At 42.6% G+C, this 21075-nt stretch overlaps 1 protein-coding gene across 4 annotated transcripts in view; it reads left to right on the top strand.

The window, feature by feature from the left end:
- Positions 1–21075, top strand: part of LOC121315189 (KH domain-containing, RNA-binding, signal transduction-associated protein 3-like) — a 169149-nt gene that overhangs the window by 114367 nt on the left and 33707 nt on the right. For all 4 annotated transcript variants that reach the window (XR_005950209.1, XM_041249240.1, XM_041249242.1 and 1 more), the window contains exon 7: positions 8155–8237. Coding sequence is in view for 3 of the 4 variants with exons in the window: in XM_041249240.1 (XP_041105174.1) it covers positions 8155–8237 (83 nt within the window). In the remaining variant the exon portion in view is untranslated. The remainder of the gene's footprint in view (positions 1–8154; positions 8238–21075) is intronic.

Here is a 21075-nt window from a genome sequence, read left to right as displayed (position 1 = left end):
ACTATTCACACTGCCTAACTGACTATTCACACTGCCTAACTGACTATTCACACTGCCTACGATGCGCTGCCAACACATGTTGTAATGACATTATTTTCATTCACAGTCAAAATTAAAACATGATGCTTGCTCGTTATAAAAGCAGTGTGATCAGGATATCAATAATAACATGACCGCAACGCTGACACAGTAAACTATCTTTGGCAGAACTATAGTTGATTCATATAAGCATGCTATTTACATAACAGTTCATATGAAACATATCTGGGCATGTTAATAACTATACACATGCATGATCTTGCTGCTGCTCCATGATGTGACAAAATACATTAGATTATGCTATTCTACTATACTGCTTCTTGAGTGCTTATAGAGAAATATCCTCCATAGATGCCTAAACTTGAATTAATTAATAAAATTCAACAAACACTTACAGCAAGCATTTATTATGTCTACCATGAAGCATCCATCAGCTTCTGTGTCTGTATACTGTTCTGTAGTACAGGGCTTCCCAAACGTTTTTAACTGAGACACTGAGGGCCACTGTTAGCACTCCTTCAGGAAAATGACAAACGAAAAACTTTTTTAAACCAGTAACACTGTAAATAATAAAAAAAAAATATAATATTTTGAGAAGTAAACATTGTATTTAACTTTCTTTTTTATATATATATATATATATATATATATATATATATATATATAATATATATATATATATATATATATAATATATATATATATATATATATATTATATATGTACATGCTCCCCAAACAATATCCACCCCTATACAAGTTTACTGTGGTGTACCTAGTACTGCAAATGCATATCATAAGCCTGTCCGCTTTCCCTCAGGAATGACAGCCAATCCTTTAGACCCAGGCTTTTTTTTCAGAAAGAACAGCACATGGATAAGAGAATTAACCATATGAAACATATAAATACAAACAGGGATCGATTTATAGAAACTTTGACCTTTCATTACTTTTCAGATTTCAGATATATGATTCATAGTTACCATGACATTTTTTTTTCAACCCCTCCAAAAATGAAACTCCGAAAATATTTCATTAAAAGATTTCTAAAGGAATAGAATGTGTGAAGTGCCTAAACTTGCTTTCCTTAACCTCTATGTGCACCTCATTTTAAGAAAATATGTTAGTAAAGACACAGTTTAATAAGCTGTAACAGAAGCACCATTTGCTGAAATTCAAACAGAACCCTTTTTTTGGGGACATTATCAACCCCCACCTGAATTACTGTACAACCCTTGACAGCACAACACTGCTGCATACTGAAAAGGCAAAGGTTATCTCACCCGGAAATAACTCTGCCCACATGCACCTGACAGCAATGTTTGATCATTCCAAGGTAGCTAGCGAAGACAGCAGCTCACTGGAAATGTCTTTAGTGCCAGCTGTGCCCTATCATAGTTAAGCCATAAACTGCTCCCGTGACACTGGCACCTGCACATCATTGATAGCTACAACATCTGTCGGAGAATACATGTGTTGAAGTAACTGAATATTACGGGTAGATTGAGTGCTGTATGCACCTTCTGTTGAGTTGTATTTAACTGTCAGGTTAATTATCTTTATTTAGTGCTGTGGTGTGTTTAATCTTTACGTGGATTTATTTTTATTTTTTCATTTAATCTGGATGAATACATTGTTTCTATTAATCTCTTATGTATTTCTGTTCCTTTCTGTCCCACCTTCCTCTTCCTGAACTCTATAGTACTGTGTGTTACACCCTTACCCTTCCTGAACTCCACAGCACTGTGAGTTACACCCTTACCCTTCCTGAACTCCACAGCTCTGTGAGTTACACCCTTACTCTACAGCACTGTGAATTATATGTTTCCAATGCTGCAATGCAGGGCAGTGTAGTTAATTTGTCTTTTAAAATGTGAATTCCAAAGGCAAAGAAATAACCTTCCGCATGTTCTGTGTGTGTGTGTGTGTGTGTGTGTGTGCGTGCGTGTGTGTGTGCAGCCACCCTCAAAGGTCGAAGATAAAGATCTATCAGGATTATGTTAGATACTAAATGGATAGCTAAACATGGAAAAGGTTGCAGCCTTCCAAAGTAGTAGTGAATAATTGACGTTTTTTCTATATTTTTGTATAATCATTTACCAAGTCGATAGAAGATGAGAAAGCTGTATTAAACTAACAGAGCCGTTGGGCTGCAGCAGTATTAGCTATTGAATTAGGCGTTCACGTTTGCTCCCTTTACTGTGACGTGTTGACTTTTTTTTCAGCACAGCTCCATTTTGGACTTGACCATTTAATAGCAGTAACTGACCTCTTGGTGCAACACGTTATCTTCCATTATCACTGTATGAAGCCAAAAACAGCCTCACGGGGCAGCTGTAACCTTTTGACAGCATGGTCCTCAGGCACCACATACAAATGAAAACGGTCCCTCAAGACCTTCCACTACATCTCCCAACACAAGCGGTGGAGTGCAAATGCAAAGCAGTGAATGAAACCAGATAGAGTCCTCAATAGCAGACACACTATTAACAGCACCTACAAGAACCAGGTATTCATTTTAGAGTTATAAACTAAAATAAAATGTAATGTTCTTTTTTTTCCCAAATTGACCTGTTAGGCTAACCTTACTTTTATTGGAAATATAACTCAAGTGCAAATGCATATTTTAAAGAAGTTGCAGTTCAATGTGGATTTGTTTGTTTGTTGTTGTTGTTTTATAGTTGTAATAAACATTAGATATACATTGTGATATGTCACTTCATTCAAGTAGAGCCTGCTGTGTTATGGTTGGTCATGTTGTATGGAGTGCAGCATATTAATATTGTTCGTCATGTTCTGTCATTGTTGCATGTGGGTTTATTTTTTTTATGTAATCTCCAGGTAGACGTTCTTGATTCATGGTGAGCCACAGCCGAACTCCAACTATAGGAATTGCTGGTTGTGAATATCAAGCATTTACTTTTGACTTGGAATTCAAGCCCATATCTGTAGCTGAAGTCCTTTCTTGGCAACAACACAGCTTGATTAATAATTCAGATGTAAATAATTCATAAGAGTGCAATCTTGCAAGTGCATTGTTATCCTATATTTTATTTTCCTTATAAGTGTGTGGTATGAAAATAGTTCAGTCACATTCAAACAGAGAGAAAAATAAATAAATAAACAGTAATCTGAGAAACAGGATCAGTGGGGCTCATTTTACAGTTGAAGAATTGTTAAAAAGAGAATCCGCCACTAACCAACACATCATCAGCAAGCGCATAAAGGCTCCGTGTGTAATTCTCTCATATTGCTTCCTTTGTTTCGGCCTCCTCCACCCCACCCCTCGCAGTGTGCCTCATCCCGGTGTGCCACTTCCTAGCTGCGGTACTGGGATGCATGTAATCGTTCATGTTTTTTCAGCTGGCCTTATGCAGGTAGCCTTTGTGCACCCACAGACTAGACCCAGAGCCCTGAGCACCCATCACCATAATAGAGCCCTGAGCACCATCACAGTAATAGAGCCCTGAGCGCCATCACAGTAATAGAGCCCTGAGTGCCCATCACAGTAATAGAGCCCTGAGCACCATCACAGTAATAGAGCCCTGAGTGCCATCACAGTAATAGAGCCCTGGGTGCCCATCACAGTAATAGAGCCCTGAGCGCCATCACAGTAATAGAGCCCTGAGCGCCATCACAGTAATAGAGCCCTGAGTGCCCATCACAGTAATAGAGCCCTGAGCGCCATCACAGTAATAGAGCCCTGAGCACCATCACAGTAATAGAGCCCTGAGCGCCATCACAGTAATAGAGCCCTGGGTGCCCATCACAGTAATAGAGCCCTGAGTGCCCATCACAGTAATAGAGCCCTGAGTGCCATCACAGTAATAGAGCCCTGGGTGCCCATCACAGTAATAGAGCCCTGAGTGCCATCACAGTAATAGAGCCCTGGGTGCCCATCACAGTAATAGAGCCCTGGGTGCCCATCACAGTAATAGAGCCCTGAGCGCCATCACAGTAACAGAGCCCTGAGCACCATCACAGTAATAGAGCCCTGAGTGCCCATCACAGTAATAGAGCCCTGAGCGCCATCACAGTAATAGAGCCCTGAGCGCCATCACAGTAATAGAGCCCTGAGCGCCATCACAGTAATAGAGCCCTGGGTGCCCATCACAGTAATAGAGCCCTGAGTGCCCATCACAGTAATAGAGCCCTGAGCACCATCACAGTAATAAAGCCCTGAGTGCCCATCACAGTAATAGAGCCCTGAGTGCCCATCACAGTAATAGAGCCCTGAGCGCCATCACAGTAATAGAGCCCTGAGCGCCATCACAGTAATAGAGCCCTGAGTGCCCATCACAGTAATAGAGCCCTGAGCGCCATCACAGTAATAGAGCCCTGAGTGCCCATCACAGTAACAGAGCCCTGAGCACCATCACAGTAATAGAGCCCTGAGTGCCCATCACAGTAATAGAGCCCTGAGCACCATCACAGTAATAGAGCCCTGAGCGCCATCACAGTAATAGAGCCCTGGGTGCCCATCACAGTAATAGAGCCCTGAGTGCCATCACAGTAATAGAGCCCTGGGTGCCCATCACAGTAATAGAGCCCTGAGTGCCCATCACAGTAACAGAGCCCTGAGCACCATCACAGTAATAGAGCCCTGAGTGCCATCACAGTAATAGAGCCCTGAGCGCCATCACAGTAATAGAGCTGAATATAACAGCTCGACATATAAGTCTTACTGAGAAAGGGTTGAGGTAATAGCCAACAACAGGTGTTGATGACAAAAATATGAAAAACAATATGCTTCATACCCTGAGCAGAGACACTGTGTTATATCTTGTCACGTATACTTCATACCCCGAGCACAGAGACACTGTGTTATATATTGTCCAGTATGCTTCATACCCTGAGCACAGAGACACAGTGTTATATATTGTCCAGTATGCTTCATACCCCGAGCACAGAGACACTGTGTTATATATTGTTCAGTATGCTTCATACCCTGAGCACAGAGACACTGTGTTATATATTGTCCAGTATGCTTCAAACCCTGAGCACAGAGACACTGTGTTATATATTGTTCAGTATGCTTCAAACCCTGAGCATAGAGACACTGTGTTATATATTGTCCAGTATGCTTCATACCCTGAGCACAGAGACACTGTGTTATATATTGTCCAGTATGCTTCATACCCTGAGCACAGAGACACTGTGTTATATATTGTTCAGTATGTTTCATACCCCGAACACAGAGACACTGTGTTATATATTGTTCAGTATGCTTCATACCCTGAGCACAGAGACACTGTGTTATATATTGTCCAGTATGCTTCATACCCAGAGCACAGAGACACTGTGTTATATATTGTTCAGTATGCTTCATACCCCGAACACAGAGACACTGTGTTATATATTGTCCAGTATGCTTCATACCCTGAGCGTAGAGACACTGTGTTATATATTGTCCAGTATGCTTCATACCCTGAGCACAGAGACACTGTGTTATATATTGTCCACTATGATTCATACCCTGAGCGTAGAGACACTGTGTTATATATTGTCCAGTATGCTTCATACCCTGAGCACAGAGACACTGTGTTATATATTGTCCAGTATGCTTCATACCCTGAGCACAGAGACACAGTGTTATATACTGTTCAGAATGCTTCATACCCTGAGCACAGAGACACAGTGTTATATATTGTCCAGTATGCTTCATACCCCGAACACAGAGACACTGTGTTATATATTGTTCAGTATGCTTCAAACCCTGAGCACAGAGACACTGTGTTATATATTGTCCAGTATGCTTCATACCCTGAGCACAGAGACACTGTGTTATATATTGTCCAGTATGCTTCAAACCCTGAGCACAGAGACACAGTGTTATATATTGTTCAGTATGCTTCATACTCCGAGCACAGAGACACTATGTTATATATTGTTCAGTATGCTTCATACCCTGAGCACAGAGACACAGTGTTATATATTGTTCAGTATGCTTCATACTCCGAGCACAGAGACACTATGTTATATATTGTTACATAGCTCTGCATAAGGGCCTCCAAGCTGGGGTTCACAGAATTAACCCACATCACAAGCATACCCAGATTAGGAATAATAATGTGTGTTTATTAAAATGTATATGTATACAGTAAGTATGTAAATCAGAGATGCACAGTGTATGGTACAATGTGGGTGTGTGCTGGTGTTGGAGGAAGGGGTGATTAACTTGTCTATAAATAGTGTACTGTAAAGATGTCAGACTCATGGGAAAATAAATCACTAATGTTAGCTTCTAAAACTTTCCTCCCACAGGGAATATGCACCACTAGCACTGTAATCAATATGTGTGCACACACAAACTAATGCACATTCTTCACCAACACGAACAGTACTAACAGTAATACCAAAGTGAATGTACTAATAAGTTTCTGCATTGTCACAGGTGCATGCAATCAGTTTATAATAACAGATCATACCAATCCCAATAAATTACTTGAATAGCTGTTTTGACAGCTAAGATCTATACCAACTGTATTATTGAAAATCTGCTTTGATTGGCTGGAGTATTAATGGTATTTGCCTGTTTTGGAGACGGCTGTGTGTCAATCACAGAGTGCTATCTGGAAAGGGGACTCATTGAGTTTGTAAACAGCGACAAATGTCACTCCACAGGAAACTCCTCTTCATGGTGTCGATTACATGGAAGTTAGTGTCGAATTGCAGATGTATTTTCACCGAGCGCATGGTCTAATGTGTAACAATGACTACCACAGATTCATACGAAACATTATCACAGCCACTGGTCTTAAAACTAATTTATGCAAAGAAGCGCTTGTTCTGTAAACTGTCACTAAATACTTGACAGCAATATGATATTGATGTACTGTGAAAGTACTTCTGTAAAGTAGACTTGTTTTTAGTATAATGCGTTCCTCAGAACCATTATGGCCTACTGGGAAAGGATGTAACTTTTGATTGGGTAACAAGTTTTATCGCAGCAATGCCATCCGATTGCTTCAATGGAACAATAAAATTAGGTATAATTATTTATTAGTGTTATTAAGTGCAAGAAAATACAATAAACTACACCATGAGGGGTGTAAGGAATTTTGTAATAGTTTTTGAGTTAGAACTGATTATAATCTGTTATTTTCTGTTACAAATTGAACAAAGAAGCTGGGAGTGCTATTTTGGGGGTTTTTGAGTTCTGGACTGTAAGAAAATGTATAGTCCATACTCATATTATTAGAATATTTGGAATATATGGTATTTTCAATGGAGAGATATTGAGCACAGAGTTTAGGTCTGTCTCATTAAATTTCACATTGACTAAAGGGAGAGCAAATATCACCATTTATTGGCATTTGTGAAAGGGGGTTCTGCTCTGCTTGGTTGCATGGGGGGGATGAGAGAATCTCAGAGATAACAAGATGCAAAGGAATGTTTGTGAGGCTTGGAAAATTGCCACGTATCCAGGTATAGAGGAAGGGGTCTTAAATGATGTCATTATAGGGTGTGTTTTATGTTATTCAAAAGTGATTGCAGTCATTTTCTGTGACCCAGAGCATTTGTCTCTGCTTTCTTCAAATAGTTCTATTCTTGTAATTACAGCAATAATCATGTTTTTGACTTCACGAATAGTGTTTTTAAGTTGTTTATCAACTGTTCCTTACAGGGGTAACTGAACACAAAGTCAGTAGTTGTCTGGTATTCTGTACACTTACTTTGCTGTCACTGGAATACACCACTGAACAGCTCAGCTCTGTACTCTGTCCGTCTGTGCTGTAGCTCAGCGTTTGCATATAATACCCTGTAAGTAAATCAGGGTGGTTATTCACGTCACAACGCTCACTGTACTTGGCTGAAGATGAGGCATGTGTCAATCTGTTTCTTATAGTTTCAACTTATATATCGGGGTCCTTGAAATGCAAGTCAACTAATGAATCAATAAGAAATTGATTTTATTTTACATATAGCCAATCACTTGTTTTAAACAGGCACTGTTTTATTTGTAATTGTCACATGACTACCAGCATTTACTGATCTGACAAATGCAAATTAGAATGTTTATACCATCATAATGAACACAAATTAAAGCATCGGTTTGAGTGAACTGTAAGTGAAAATACGGTATAACTTCAGAATATTCACTCTGTCTTTTTAGGAGTACGACAATGGATACGGCACAGCCTACGAAGATCAAGGTTACGACTCCTATGACAACAATTACACTGATCAAGGTCAAAAGTAAGAGTTCTTGTGGTTGATTTTTACTAAATAAATTATCTGTTTTGGTCAAGTTAAAGGTGTTGTTTCTACTTGCAGTACATGATATTGTTAGGTTTCTCAAACAACCCTTTCAGTTTGTATAGGACATTTTATCTCTGTCACTGTCTTGTCTCGTGCTATTCAACTTTAATTTGAGTTTGTTTACTAGTGTGCCTCACTGTTTATTTTACTAATGAGAGTTTACTCTCAGTGCAAGATATGCGTTCTATTATTGTTTACTCAAGTCTAATTATATATATATATATATATATATATATATATATATATATATATATATATATATATATATATAGTTGTTTTGTGGCGACACAAGGTTACGGGGGCTCTTCCTGGAATAACAGTACATATTAGGTCACTTTCTCATGTAAATTTTTTATTTTCGTTTTAAATAAATCAAAAAAATAATTAATAGGAATGCAATTATATCCCTGGTGTTTAATTAGGGTAATTTGAAATTTGGAAAAGTAGTCCCATTATAACTTTAAACTGCAAGCTAAGTTAAGCTGATAAATTTATTGAAACATGCAAAAGTAAGTACATATTTGTTTTTGACGTTTTGAATTGTACATTGCCATTGAAAAGATCCACCAGGAGGTGCACTGAATTATTATTTTTTCTCTCTGTGCAAGACACTGTTGTTTCAGATGAGTGGAGGGACGGAAGTAAAATAAAAATGTAATGCCGTCTCGTATTTCATTAATTTTTCAAGGTCTGTTGGAGAGTGGTCGATAATGTGCAGAAGTGTCTTTTTCTGTTTTCTGTAGAGTTTACAAACTGATAAAAAGACATTACTTAAAGTGATGAAGTCGGGTGAGTGTGTATATTGACAGATTCCCCAGTTTTGTTTTCATTTAGATTATAGTTTATTGCAGCTCAGAGTCTAATATAGCTAGACATTTTATATTCTTCTCCTCATACATTTCCATAGAAATCCCTTAGCATTTTGTTAAGATGTGCATTTTCTACAGTTGAGCTGGGTACAGTTGTCTGCACTTATTTGCATATTGGATAATTGCATAAATCGCTTAATTGCATAGCATGCAGCTGGCCCCAAAATGTTCTGTGATTGTATGATACGATTAAATGCACATCAGCTAAATACATAATTTGCTTAATTGCATGAAGCTGTGGGGTCCCGAAGTCCATTGTATATTGCATTTTAATTTGGATAATTGGATCATTGCATAATGCAGCAGGTTGTAATCAAACGGACGACTCATTCAGAATGACGCAGCCAAGTGTCATTCTAGTTGTTAAGTGGTACAGCCAATTACAAAGCAGCAAAGTTACAGTTTGACACTGCAATCCCACGTGTGCTGTCAACGGTCTGTTGCTATGCATGTCTTGTCGACGTTGTATTGCGATGCACGTTTTTGCTTCAGCTCTACTGGCTTTGAAAGTTCGAGTGTTTAAAAAATAAAAATAATAATGTTTGAGTGTTTCAGAAATAGCAGTATTGTAGAGCTATAGCAATGGCATGTCAGCGAGAAAAACACACAAGAAAGACAGAAAACGGCAAAGCGAATCTGTAAAACTCTTGAGCCTCAGCACACTACAAGCCTTCATGGAGGCAAATGGTTGTCAGTATTATGACAGTTTTTACAGTTTGCAATCATTTGTATATCAGCTCAGTAAGCCACATACTGGGCAGGCTTCCATCAAATATCTTCTTGCTGCAGTGTAGTCACAAGACCTATAGTAAGGTAGTGTACACACCTGTTCTTTCACGTGTATGTTTAACTGTACTGTGTTACAACAACTGAGTTTATGCCGGCTGTTATATACTGTACATTATTTTACATTATTTTACTTTTCATATCGTGCGTTGCCAGAGAATAGTGTTTTTGTACTGAACGCATAATGCTTTTCAAGTTGGTTTATTTTTTTGAACTTGTTCAGTATTTTAAGTTATTGTAATAAAATATAAGGAAAAAATTAAGTTATCAATCTGATCAAAACAAGTCACATATACATGTACACGTATCTATAGACCTATTGTCATCCCATTGTATTCACTCACTCCTGTTATGTGCATACTCTGGTTATGTGCATGACCTCACACCAGTCCAGAGCCCATGCAATTATGCGAGTCGATTGTATTTCTTAGTTCTGTGTTTAGCCCATCCTGAAAGAGAGCAATTGCCCGTTTTGTCATTTGTTTTTCTCAGTGATTTGTCAGTGATTTCTCATATGTGATAAGGCTCGAACTGCCTCTATCCATCCAATATATGGACAGCTGGAACCTTGCTCAACCATTCACATCGCCAGCTCTGGATTATATACAGTTGTAGTCAAAAGTTTACATACCTCAATGGAAATTTATAATTTCTAAAAATTATAAATTTACAAGAAATAGATGTCTACAATTATTTATTTCAGCATTTTTTCCCCAAAACTCTAATTCAAAAGTATTCATACCCTTTGATGCTATGATAGTATTGTCTACAAGGTGCTAAAAATTTCAATATGATAAAGCAGAAAGAGACTAGAAAGTGCTGGATTGTAGGTGAACATTCCTAGAGAGTATAAAAGGTTTAGGCATAGGATGAGTGCTCTCATTACCAATAAGTCAATATGGGAAAAAAAGTAAACTGCTATATTAAGACCTTTATTGTCATAAAGCTGGAGGAGGATACAGGAATATTTCCTAGCATTTGAGTATCCCAATTTCAACTATTGTTTCTATTTTCAAGAAGTACAAGACTTGTGGTACTGTCAGAAGAGAGAAGGTTCTTTCACCAAGAACAAGTCGAATAATTGTGAGGAATCTGACAGTCATTACGTTTGGAGAAAGTCTACTGTCAAGCATGGTTATAGCAAGTTGGTAATATCCTTCTATGGGGCTATTTTTCCTCTAATGGCACAGGAAATTTAGTTCCAATATGTGGTAAAATGGATTTTATAGAATGCCAATCTTCTGAAAACCTCAGCTACAAAACTTGATTTAAAGAGCAACTGGATGTTCCAACACAACAATGATCCAAAGCACACATCAAAATCTACTTCAGCATGCTTAAAGAAGAATAAAGTCAAGTTCTGGAATGACCTAGTCAAAGTCTAAATCCGATTGGGAATCGTTGGTATGAGTTGAAGGAGGCTGTGCACAAGAGATATCCTTGGAATTTGAATAAACTGGAACAATTTTGCGCTGAAAAACTGCCAAAAATCACTAAAGAATCATGCCAAAAGACAAATATCCTAATTGTTTAAAATAGGTTATTAATGCTAAAGGTGCCTCAACTAGCTATTAATTTCATTTTCCTTGTCAGGGTATGAATACTTTTGAATTACCATTCATGAAGCTTTTAAAAAAAAAAAAAATGCTGAAATAAATAATTGTAGACATCTATTTCCTGTAACTTTTTTTCCTTATCCACAAAAGCAAAACTTTTGCTACAAAATAATTTGTAGAAATTATAAATATCCATTTGGGTTTGTAAACTTTTGACTACAACTACTGCTCCCTGTAATGGGATTGTAGAGTGGACCTCCCGAACAGACCTAGTGTCTTTGTGCTTCATATTTACAGTACTGCTAATAGCTGGGAACTATTTTAGATCTGTGATGCAAGCCACTGTTCTAACGTAGGGAAATAAAAACAAGGAAATACACCCAGATATACACAGAGGCAGACAGGCTGATTTCTTTATAAATAACCAGAAGTGTGTGTCAGTCAAGGTTGGGTAGTTATGAGATAGACCTGCACTTGTTTTGCCATGTTACTCTGCTTTTCTGAATTGTGCTTTTGTTTGTGTTCTAGTTGTTATGTCTGCTTCAGTGCTTTCAAAAAGAGTTAATTTTCCACAGGACATGCTGTAAGGAGACAGAAATAGCATATCAGGAAGAGTTGCAGTGGTTAGAGAGGTATAGAGTCGTCTCCCATTCGCGCCCATGTCTTTCCCTATGTGAAGTTGCAGTGGTTAGAGAGGTATAGAGTCGTCTCCCATTCGCACCCATGTCTTTCCCTATGTGATGTTGCAGTGGTTAGAGAGGTATAGAGTCGTCTCCCATTCGCGCCCATGTCTTTCCCTATGTGATGCTGCAGTGGTTAGAGATGTATAGAGTCGTCTCCCATTCGCGCCCATGTCTTTCCCTATGTGAAGTTGCAGTGGTTAGAGAGGTATAGAGTCGTCTCCCATTCGCGCCCATGTCTTTCCCTATGTGATGTTGCAGTGGTTAGAGAGGTATAGAGTCGTCTCCCATTCGCGCCCATGTCTTTCCCTATGTGATGTTGCAGTGGTTAGAGAGGTATAGAGTCGTCTCCCATTCGCGCCCATGTCTTTCCCTATGTGATGTTGCAGTGGTTAGAGAGGTATAGAGTCGTCTCCCATTCGCGTCTATGTCTTTCCCTATGTGATGCTGCAGTGGTTAGAGAGGTATAGAGTAGAGTCTTTCCCTATGTGATGTCCCATTCGCGCCTATGTCTTTCCCTATGTGATGCTGCAGTGGTTAGAGAGGTATAGAGTTGTCTCCCATTCACACCCATGTCTTTCCCTATGTGAAGTTGCAGTGGTTAGAGAGGTATAGAGTCGTCTCCCATTCGCGCCCATGTCTTTCCCTATGTGATGTTGCAGTGGTTAGAGAGGTATAGAGTCGTCTCCCATTCGCGCCCATGTCTTTCCCTATGTGATGTTGCAGTGGTTAGAGAGGTATAGAGTCGTCTCCCATTCGCGCCCATGTCTTTCCCTATGTGATGTTGCAGTGGTTAGAGAGGTATAGAGTCGTCTCCCATTCGCGCCCATGTCTTTCCCTATGTGATGTTGCAGTGGTTAGAGAGGTATAGAGTCGTCTCCCATTCGCGCCCATGTCTTTCCCTATGTGATGTTGCAGTGGTTAGAGAGGTATAGAGTCGTCTCCCATTCGCGCCCATGTCTTTCCCTATGTGATGTTGCAGTGGTTAGAGAGGTATAGAGTCGTCTCCCATTCGCACCCATGTCTTTCCCTATGTGATGTTGCAGTGGTTAGAGAGGTATAGAGTCGTCTCCCATTCGCGCCCATGTCTTTCCCTATGTGATGTTGCAGTGGTTAGAGAGGTGAGTCGTCTCCCATTCGCGCCCATGTGAGTGGTTAGTTCTCCCATTCGCATGTCTTTCCCTATGGTTAGAGAGGTATAGAGTCGTCTCCCATTCGCGCCCATGTCTTTCCCTATGTGATGTTGCAGTGGTTAGAGAGGTATAGAGTCGTCTCCCATTCGCGCCCATGTCTTTCCCTATGTGATGTTGCAGTGGTTAGAGAGGTATAGAGTCGTCTCCCATTCGCGCCCATGTCTTTCCCTATGTGATGTTGCAGTGGTTAGAGAGGTATAGAGTCGTCTCCCATTCGCGCCCATGTCTTTCCCTATGTGATGTTGCAGTGGTTAGAGAGGTATAGAGTCGTCTCCCATTCGCGCCCATGTCTTTCCCTATGTGATGTTGCAGTGGTTAGAGAGGTATAGAGTCGTCTCCCATTCGCGCCCATGTCTTTCCCTATGTGATGTTGCAGTGGTTAGAGAGGTATAGAGTCGTCTCCCATTCGCGCCCATGTCTTTCCCTATGTGATGTTGCAGTGGTTAGAGAGGTATAGAGTCGTCTCCCATTCGCGCCCATGTCTTTCCCTATGTGATGTTGCAGTGGTTAGAGAGGTATAGAGTCGTCTCCCATTCGCGCCCATGTCTTTCCCTATGTGATGTTGCAGTGGTTAGAGAGGTATAGAGTCGTCTCCCATTCGCGCCCATGTCTTTCCCTATGTGATGTTGCAGTGGTTAGAGAGGTATAGAGTCGTCTCCCATTCGCGCCCATGTCTTTCCCTATGTGATGTTGCAGTGGTTAGAGAGGTATAGAGTCGTCTCCCATTCGCGCCCATGTCTTTCCCTATGTGAAGTTGCAGTGGTTAGAGAGGTATAGAGTCGTCTCCCATTCGCGCCCATGTCTTTCCCTATGTGATGCTGCAGTGGTTAGAGAGGTATAGAGTCGTTTCCCATTCGCGCCCATGTCTTTCCCTATGTGATGTTGCAGTGGTTAGAGAGGTATAGAGTCGTCTCCCATTCGCGCCCATGTCTTTCCCTATGTGAATGTTGCAGTGGTTAGAGAGGTATAGAGTCGTCTCCCATTCGCGCCCATGTCTTTCCCTATGTGATGTTGCAGTGGTTAGAGAGGTATAGAGTCGTCTCCCATTCGCGCCCATGTCTTTCCCTATGTGATGTTGCAGTGGTTAGAGAGGTATAGAGTCGTCTCCCATTCGCGCCCATGTCTTTCCCTATGTGATGTTGCAGTGGTTAGAGAGGTATAGAGTCGTCTCCCATTCGCGCCCATGTCTTTCCCTATGTGATGTTGCAGTGGTTAGAGAGGTATAGAGTCGTCTCCCATTCGCGCCCATGTCTTTCCCTATGTGATGTTGCAGTGGTTAGAGAGGTATAGAGTCGTCTCCCATTCGCGCCCATGTCTTTCCCTATGTGATGTTGCAGTGGTTAGAGAGGTATAGAGTCGTCTCCCATTCGCGCCCATGTCTTTCCCTATGTGATGTTGCAGTGGTTAGAGAGGTATAGAGTCGTCTCCCATTCGCACCCATGTCTTTCCCTATGTGATGTTGCAGTGGTTAGAGAGGTATAGAGTCGTCTCCCATTCGCGCCCATGTCTTTCCCTATGTGATGTTGCAGTGGTTAGAGAGGTATAGAGTCGTCTCCCATTCGCGCCCATGTCTTTCCCTATGTGATGTTGCAGTGGTTAGAGAGGTATAGAGTCGTCTCCCATTCGCGCCCATGTCTTTCCCTATGTGATGTTGCAGTGGTTAGAGAGGTATAGAGTCGTCTCCCATTCGCGCCCATGTCTTTCCCTATGTGATGTTGCAGTGGTTAGAGAGGTATAGAGTCGTCTCCCATTCGCGCCCATGTCTTTCCCTATGTGATGTTGCAGTGGTTAGAGAGGTATAGAGTCGTCTCCCATTCGCGCCCATGTCTTTCCCTATGTGATGTTGCAGTGGTTAGAGAGGTATAGAGTCATCTCCCATTCGCGCCCATGTCTTTCCCTATGTGATGCTGCAGTGGTTAGAGAGGTATAGAGTCGTCTCCCATTCGCACCCATGTCTTTCCCTATGTGATGTTGCAGTGGTTAGAGAGGTATAGAGTCGTCTCCCATTCGCGCCCATGTCTTTCCCTATGTGATGTTGCAGTGGTTAGAGAGGTATAGAGTCGTCTCCCATTCGCACCCATGTCTTTCCCTATGTGATGTTGCAGTGGTTAGAGAGGTATAGAGTCGTCTCCCATTCGCGCCCATGTCTTTCCCTATGTGATGTTGCAGTGGTTAGAGAGGTATAGAGTCGTCTCCCATTCGCGCCCATGTCTTTCCCTATGTGATGTTGCAGTGGTTAGAGAGGTATAGAGTCGTCTCCCATTCGCGCCCATGTCTTTCCCTATGTGATGTTGCAGTGGTTAGAGAGGTATAGAGTCGTCTCCCATTCGCGCCCATGTCTTTCCCTATGTGATGTTGCAGTGGTTAGAGAGGTATAGAGTCGTCTCCCATTCGCGCCCATGTCTTTCCCTATGTGATGTTGCAGTGGTTAGAGAGGTATAGAGTCGTCTCCCATTCGCGCCCATGTCTTTCCCTATGTGATGTTGCAGTGGTTAGAGAGGTATAGAGTCGTCTCCCATTCGCGCCCATGTCTTTCCCTATGTGATGTTGCAGTGGTTAGAGAGGTATAGAGTCGTCTCCCATTCGCGCCCATGTCTTTCCCTATGTGATGTTGCAGTGGTTAGAGAGGTATAGAGTCGTCTCCCATTCGCGCCCATGTCTTTCCCTATGTGATGTTGCAGTGGTTAGAGAGGTATAGAGTCGTCTCCCATTCGCGCCCATGTCTTTCCCTATGTGATGTTGCAGTGGTTAGAGAGGTATAGAGTCGTCTCCCATTCGCGCCCATGTCTTTCCCTATGTGATGTTGCAGTGGTTAGAGAGGTATAGAGTCGTCTCCCATTCGCGCCCATGTCTTTCCCTATGTGATGTTGCAGTGGTTAGAGAGGTATAGAGTCGTCTCCCATTCGCGCCCATGTCTTTCCCTATGTGATGTTGCAGTGGTTAGAGAGGTATAGAGTCGTCTCCCATTCGCACCCATGTCTTTCCCTATGTGATGTTGCAGTGGTTAGAGAGGTATAGAGTCGTCTCCCATTCGCGCCCATGTCTTTCCCTATGTGATGTTGCAGTGGTTAGAGAGGTATAGAGTCGTCTCCCATTCGCGCCCATGTCTTTCCCTATGTGATGTTGCAGTGGTTAGAGAGGTATAGAGTCGTCTCCCATTCGCGCCCATGTCTTTCCCTATGTGATGTTGCAGTGGTTAGAGAGGTATAGAGTCGTCTCCCATTCGCGCCCATGTCTTTCCCTATGTGATGTTGCAGTGGTTAGAGAGGTATAGAGTCGTCTCCCATTCGCGCCCATGTCTTTCCCTATGTGATGTTGCAGTGGTTAGAGAGGTATAGAGTCGTCTCCCATTCGCGCCCATGTCTTTCCCTATGTGATGTTGCAGTGGTTAGAGAGGTATAGAGTCGTCTCCCATTCGCGCCCATGTCTTTCCCTATGTGATGTTGCAGTGGTTAGAGAGGTATAGAGTCGTCTCCCATTCGCGCCCATGTCTTTCCCTATGTGATGTTGCAGTGGTTAGAGAGGTATAGAGTCGTCTCCCATTCGCGCCCATGTCTTTCCCTATGTGATGTTGCAGTGGTTAGAGAGGTATAGAGTCGTCTCCCATTCGCGCCCATGTCTTTCCCTATGTGATGTTGCAGTGGTTAGAGAGGTATAGAGTCGTCTCCCATTCGCGCCCATGTCTTTCCCTATGTGATGTTGCAGTGGTTAGAGAGGTATAGAGTCGTCTCCCATTCGCGCCCATGTCTTTCCCTATGTGATGTTGCAGTGGTTAGAGAGGTATAGAGTCGTCTCCCATTCGCGCCCATGTCTTTCCCTATGTGATGTTGCAGTGGTTAGAGAGGTATAGAGTCGTCTCCCATTCGCGCCCATGTCTTTCCCTATGTGATGTTGCAGTGGTTAGAGAGGTATAGAGTCGTCTCCCATTCGCGCCCATGTCTTTCCCTATGTGATGTTGCAGTGGTTAGAGAGGTATAGAGTCGTCTCCCATTCGCGCCCATGTCTTTCCCTATGTGATGTTGCAGTGGTTAGAGAGGTATAGAGTCGTCTCCCATTCGCGCCCATGTCTTTCCCTATGTGATGTTGCAGTGGTTAGAGAGGTATAGAGTCGTCTCCCATTCGCGCCCATGTCTTTCCCTATGTGATGTTGCAGTGGTTAGAGAGGTATAGAGTCGTCTCCCATTCGCGCCCATGTCTTTCCCTATGTGATGTTGCAGTGGTTAGAGAGGTATAGAGTCGTCTCCCATTCGCGCCCATGTCTTTCCCTATGTGATGTTGCAGTGGTTAGAGAGGTATAGAGTCGTCTCCCATTCGCGCCCATGTCTTTCCCTATGTGATGTTGCAGTGGTTAGAGAGGTATAGAGTCGTCTCCCATTCGCGCCCATGTCTTTCCCTATGTGATGTTGCAGTGGTTAGAGAGGTATAGAGTCGTCTCCCATTCGCGCCCATGTCTTTCCCTATGTGATGTTGCAGTGGTTAGAGAGGTATAGAGTCGTCTCCCATTCGCGCCCATGTCTTTCCCTATGTGATGTTGCAGTGGTTAGAGAGGTATAGAGTCGTCTCCCATTCGCGCCCATGTCTTTCCCTATGTGATGTTGCAGTGGTTAGAGAGGTATAGAGTCGTCTCCCATTCGCGCCCATGTCTTTCCCTATGTGATGTTGCAGTGGTTAGAGAGGTATAGAGTCGTCTCCCATTCGCGCCCATGTCTTTCCCTATGTGATGTTGCAGTGGTTAGAGAGGTATAGAGTCGTCTCCCATTCGCGCCCATGTCTTTCCCTATGTGATGTTGCAGTGGTTAGAGAGGTATAGAGTCGTCTCCCATTCGCGCCCATGTCTTTCCCTATGTGATGTTGCAGTGGTTAGAGAGGTATAGAGTCGTCTCCCATTCGCGCCCATGTCTTTCCCTATGTGATGTTGCAGTGGTTAGAGAGGTATAGAGTCGTCTCCCATTCGCGCCCATGTCTTTCCCTATGTGATGTTGCAGTGGTTAGAGAGGTATAGAGTCGTCTCCCATTCGCACCCATGTCTTTCCCTATGTGATGTTGCAGTGGTTAGAGAGGTATAGAGTCGTCTCCCATTCGCAGTGGTTAGAGAGGTATAGAGTCGTCCATGTCTTTCCCTATGTGATGTTGCAGTGGTTAGAGAGGTATAGAGTCGTCTCCCATTCGCGCCCATGTCTTTCCCTATGTGATGTTGCAGTGGTTAGAGAGGTATAGAGTCGTCTCCCATTCGCGCCCATGTCTTTCCCTATGTGATGTTGCAGTGGTTAGAGAGGTATAGAGTCGTCTCCCATTCGCGCCCATGTCTTTCCCTATGTGATGTTGCAGTGGTTAGAGAGGTATAGAGTCGTCTCCCATTCGCGCCCATGTCTTTCCCTATGTGATGTTGCAGTGGTTAGAGAGGTATAGAGTCGTCTCCCATTCGCGCCCATGTCTTTCCCTATGTGATGTTGCAGTGGTTAGAGAGGTATAGAGTCGTCTCCCATTCGCGCCCATGTCTTTCCCTATGTGATGTTGCAGTGGTTAGAGAGGTATAGAGTCGTCTCCCATTCGCGCCCATGTCTTTCCCTATGTGATGTTGCAGTGGTTAGAGAGGTATAGAGTCGTCTCCCATTCGCGCCCATGTCTTTCCCTATGTGATGTTGCAGTGGTTAGAGAGGTATAGAGTCGTCTCCCATTCGCGCCCATGTCTTTCCCTATGTGATGTTGCAGTGGTTAGAGAGGTATAGAGTCGTCTCCCATTCGCGCCCATGTCTTTCCCTATGTGATGTTGCAGTGGTTAGAGAGGTATAGAGTCGTCTCCCATTCGCGCCCATGTCTTTCCCTATGTGATGTTGCAGTGGTTAGAGAGGTATAGAGTCGTCTCCCATTCGCGCCCATGTCTTTCCCTATGTGATGTTGCAGTGGTTAGAGAGGTATAGAGTCGTCTCCCATTCGCGCCCATGTCTTTCCCTATGTGAAGTTGCAGTGGTTAGAGAGGTATAGAGTCGTCTCCCATTCGCGCCCATGTCTTTCCCTATGTGATGTTGCAGTGGTTAGAGAGGTGTAGAGTCGTCTCCCATTCGCGCCCATGTCTTTCCCTATGTGATGTTGCAGTGGTTAGAGAGGTATAGAGTCGTCTCCCATTCGCGCCCATGTCTTTCCCTATGTGATGTTGCAGTGGTTAGAGAGGTATAGAGTCGTCTCCCATTCGCGCCCATGTCTTTCCCTATGTGATGTTGCAGTGGTTAGAGAGGTATAGAGTCGTCTCCCATTCGCGCCCATTTCTTTCCCTATGTGATGTTGCAGTGGTTAGAGAGGTATAGAGTTGTCTCCCATTCACGCCCATGTCTTTCCCTATGTGATGTTGCAGTGGTTAGAGAGGTATAGAGTCGTCTCCCATTCGCGCCCATGTCTTTCCCTATGTGATGTTGCAGTGGTTAGAGAGGTATAGAGTCGTCTCCCATTCGCGCCCATGTCTTTCCCTATGTGATGTTGCAGTGGTTAGAGAGGTATAGAGTCGTCTCCCATTCGCGCCCATGTCTTTCCCTATGTGATGTTGCAGTGGTTAGAGAGGTATAGAGTCGTCTCCCATTCGCACCCATTTCTTTCCCTATGTGATGTTGCAGTGGTTAGAGAGGTATAGAGTCGTCTCCCATTCGCGCCCATGTCTTTCCCTATGTGATGTTGCAGTGGTTAGAGAGGTATAGAGTCGTCTCCCATTCGCGCCCATGTCTTTCCCTATGTGATGTTGCAGTGGTTAGAGAGGTATAGAGTCGTCTCCCATTCGCGCCCATGTCTTTCCCTATGTGATGTTGCAGTGGTTAGAGAGGTATAGAGTTGTCTCCCATTCACGCCCATGCTTTTCCTTACGTGATGTTTACTGTTTTCTTTGTGCAAATGTCAAGTTCTGGTGGAGGAAAAAGGCTTTCAAAGTGGTTTTGTCCCAAGGCTGTGTTCTTTTTGAAAAGATTCATTTTGTGGAGTAAAGTCTGAGGGCACATCTGGACCTGCTAGCTGTTTTGGATGTATAAACTACTGCAGAAAACATGCCCTAGGTATTGAGCTATTTGCTTTAAAAGCAGATAATGGCAGCGGCTTTGAGGCATGAGAAGAATAGATTCCATCATGCAGGGGAAGAATGCCAGGGGCCTCCACCAGACTGAAACCGATTTCATGTCTGTTATCCAGCTTGGGACTGGGTAACTCACTGGGATGAAGTTACATCTTCTGTCTTCAGAGCCCCCTCTTTGAAATGTGTCTCTGGCTGGGGGGCTCATTGGATTCGCTGTGAGATAATGTAACCTTGTAAGTGCTGGGTCCCAGGTTTAATTCAATACATATTAAACTATATACAGTATATACTGTATGTGTATATATATATATATATATATATATATATATATATATATATATATATATATATATATATATATATGTGTGTGTGTGTGTGTGTGTGTGTGTGTGTGTGTGTGTGTGTGTGTGTGTGTGTATATATATAACAATCAATGACTGTTTAAGGAGAAGGGTGGAACTACGTACAGTAAATATCTTCTTATTATCCCAGAAAAGTTATTAGATGGACAAGTGGACACAATAACATTGTCTTCCTGTTTGCTACACTATTGGACTAAACGTTTAAGAACAGGAAATGGCAGATTGTAACTCACACCATAGAAATGTCTAATAATAGTTCACCGATCATTCTGAGA

Source organism: Polyodon spathula, chromosome 4, assembly GCF_017654505.1.
Source record: "Polyodon spathula isolate WHYD16114869_AA chromosome 4, ASM1765450v1, whole genome shotgun sequence".
Lineage (NCBI taxonomy): Eukaryota > Metazoa > Chordata > Actinopteri > Acipenseriformes > Polyodontidae > Polyodon > Polyodon spathula.
This window is presented reverse-complemented; position numbering and strand designations above follow the sequence as displayed.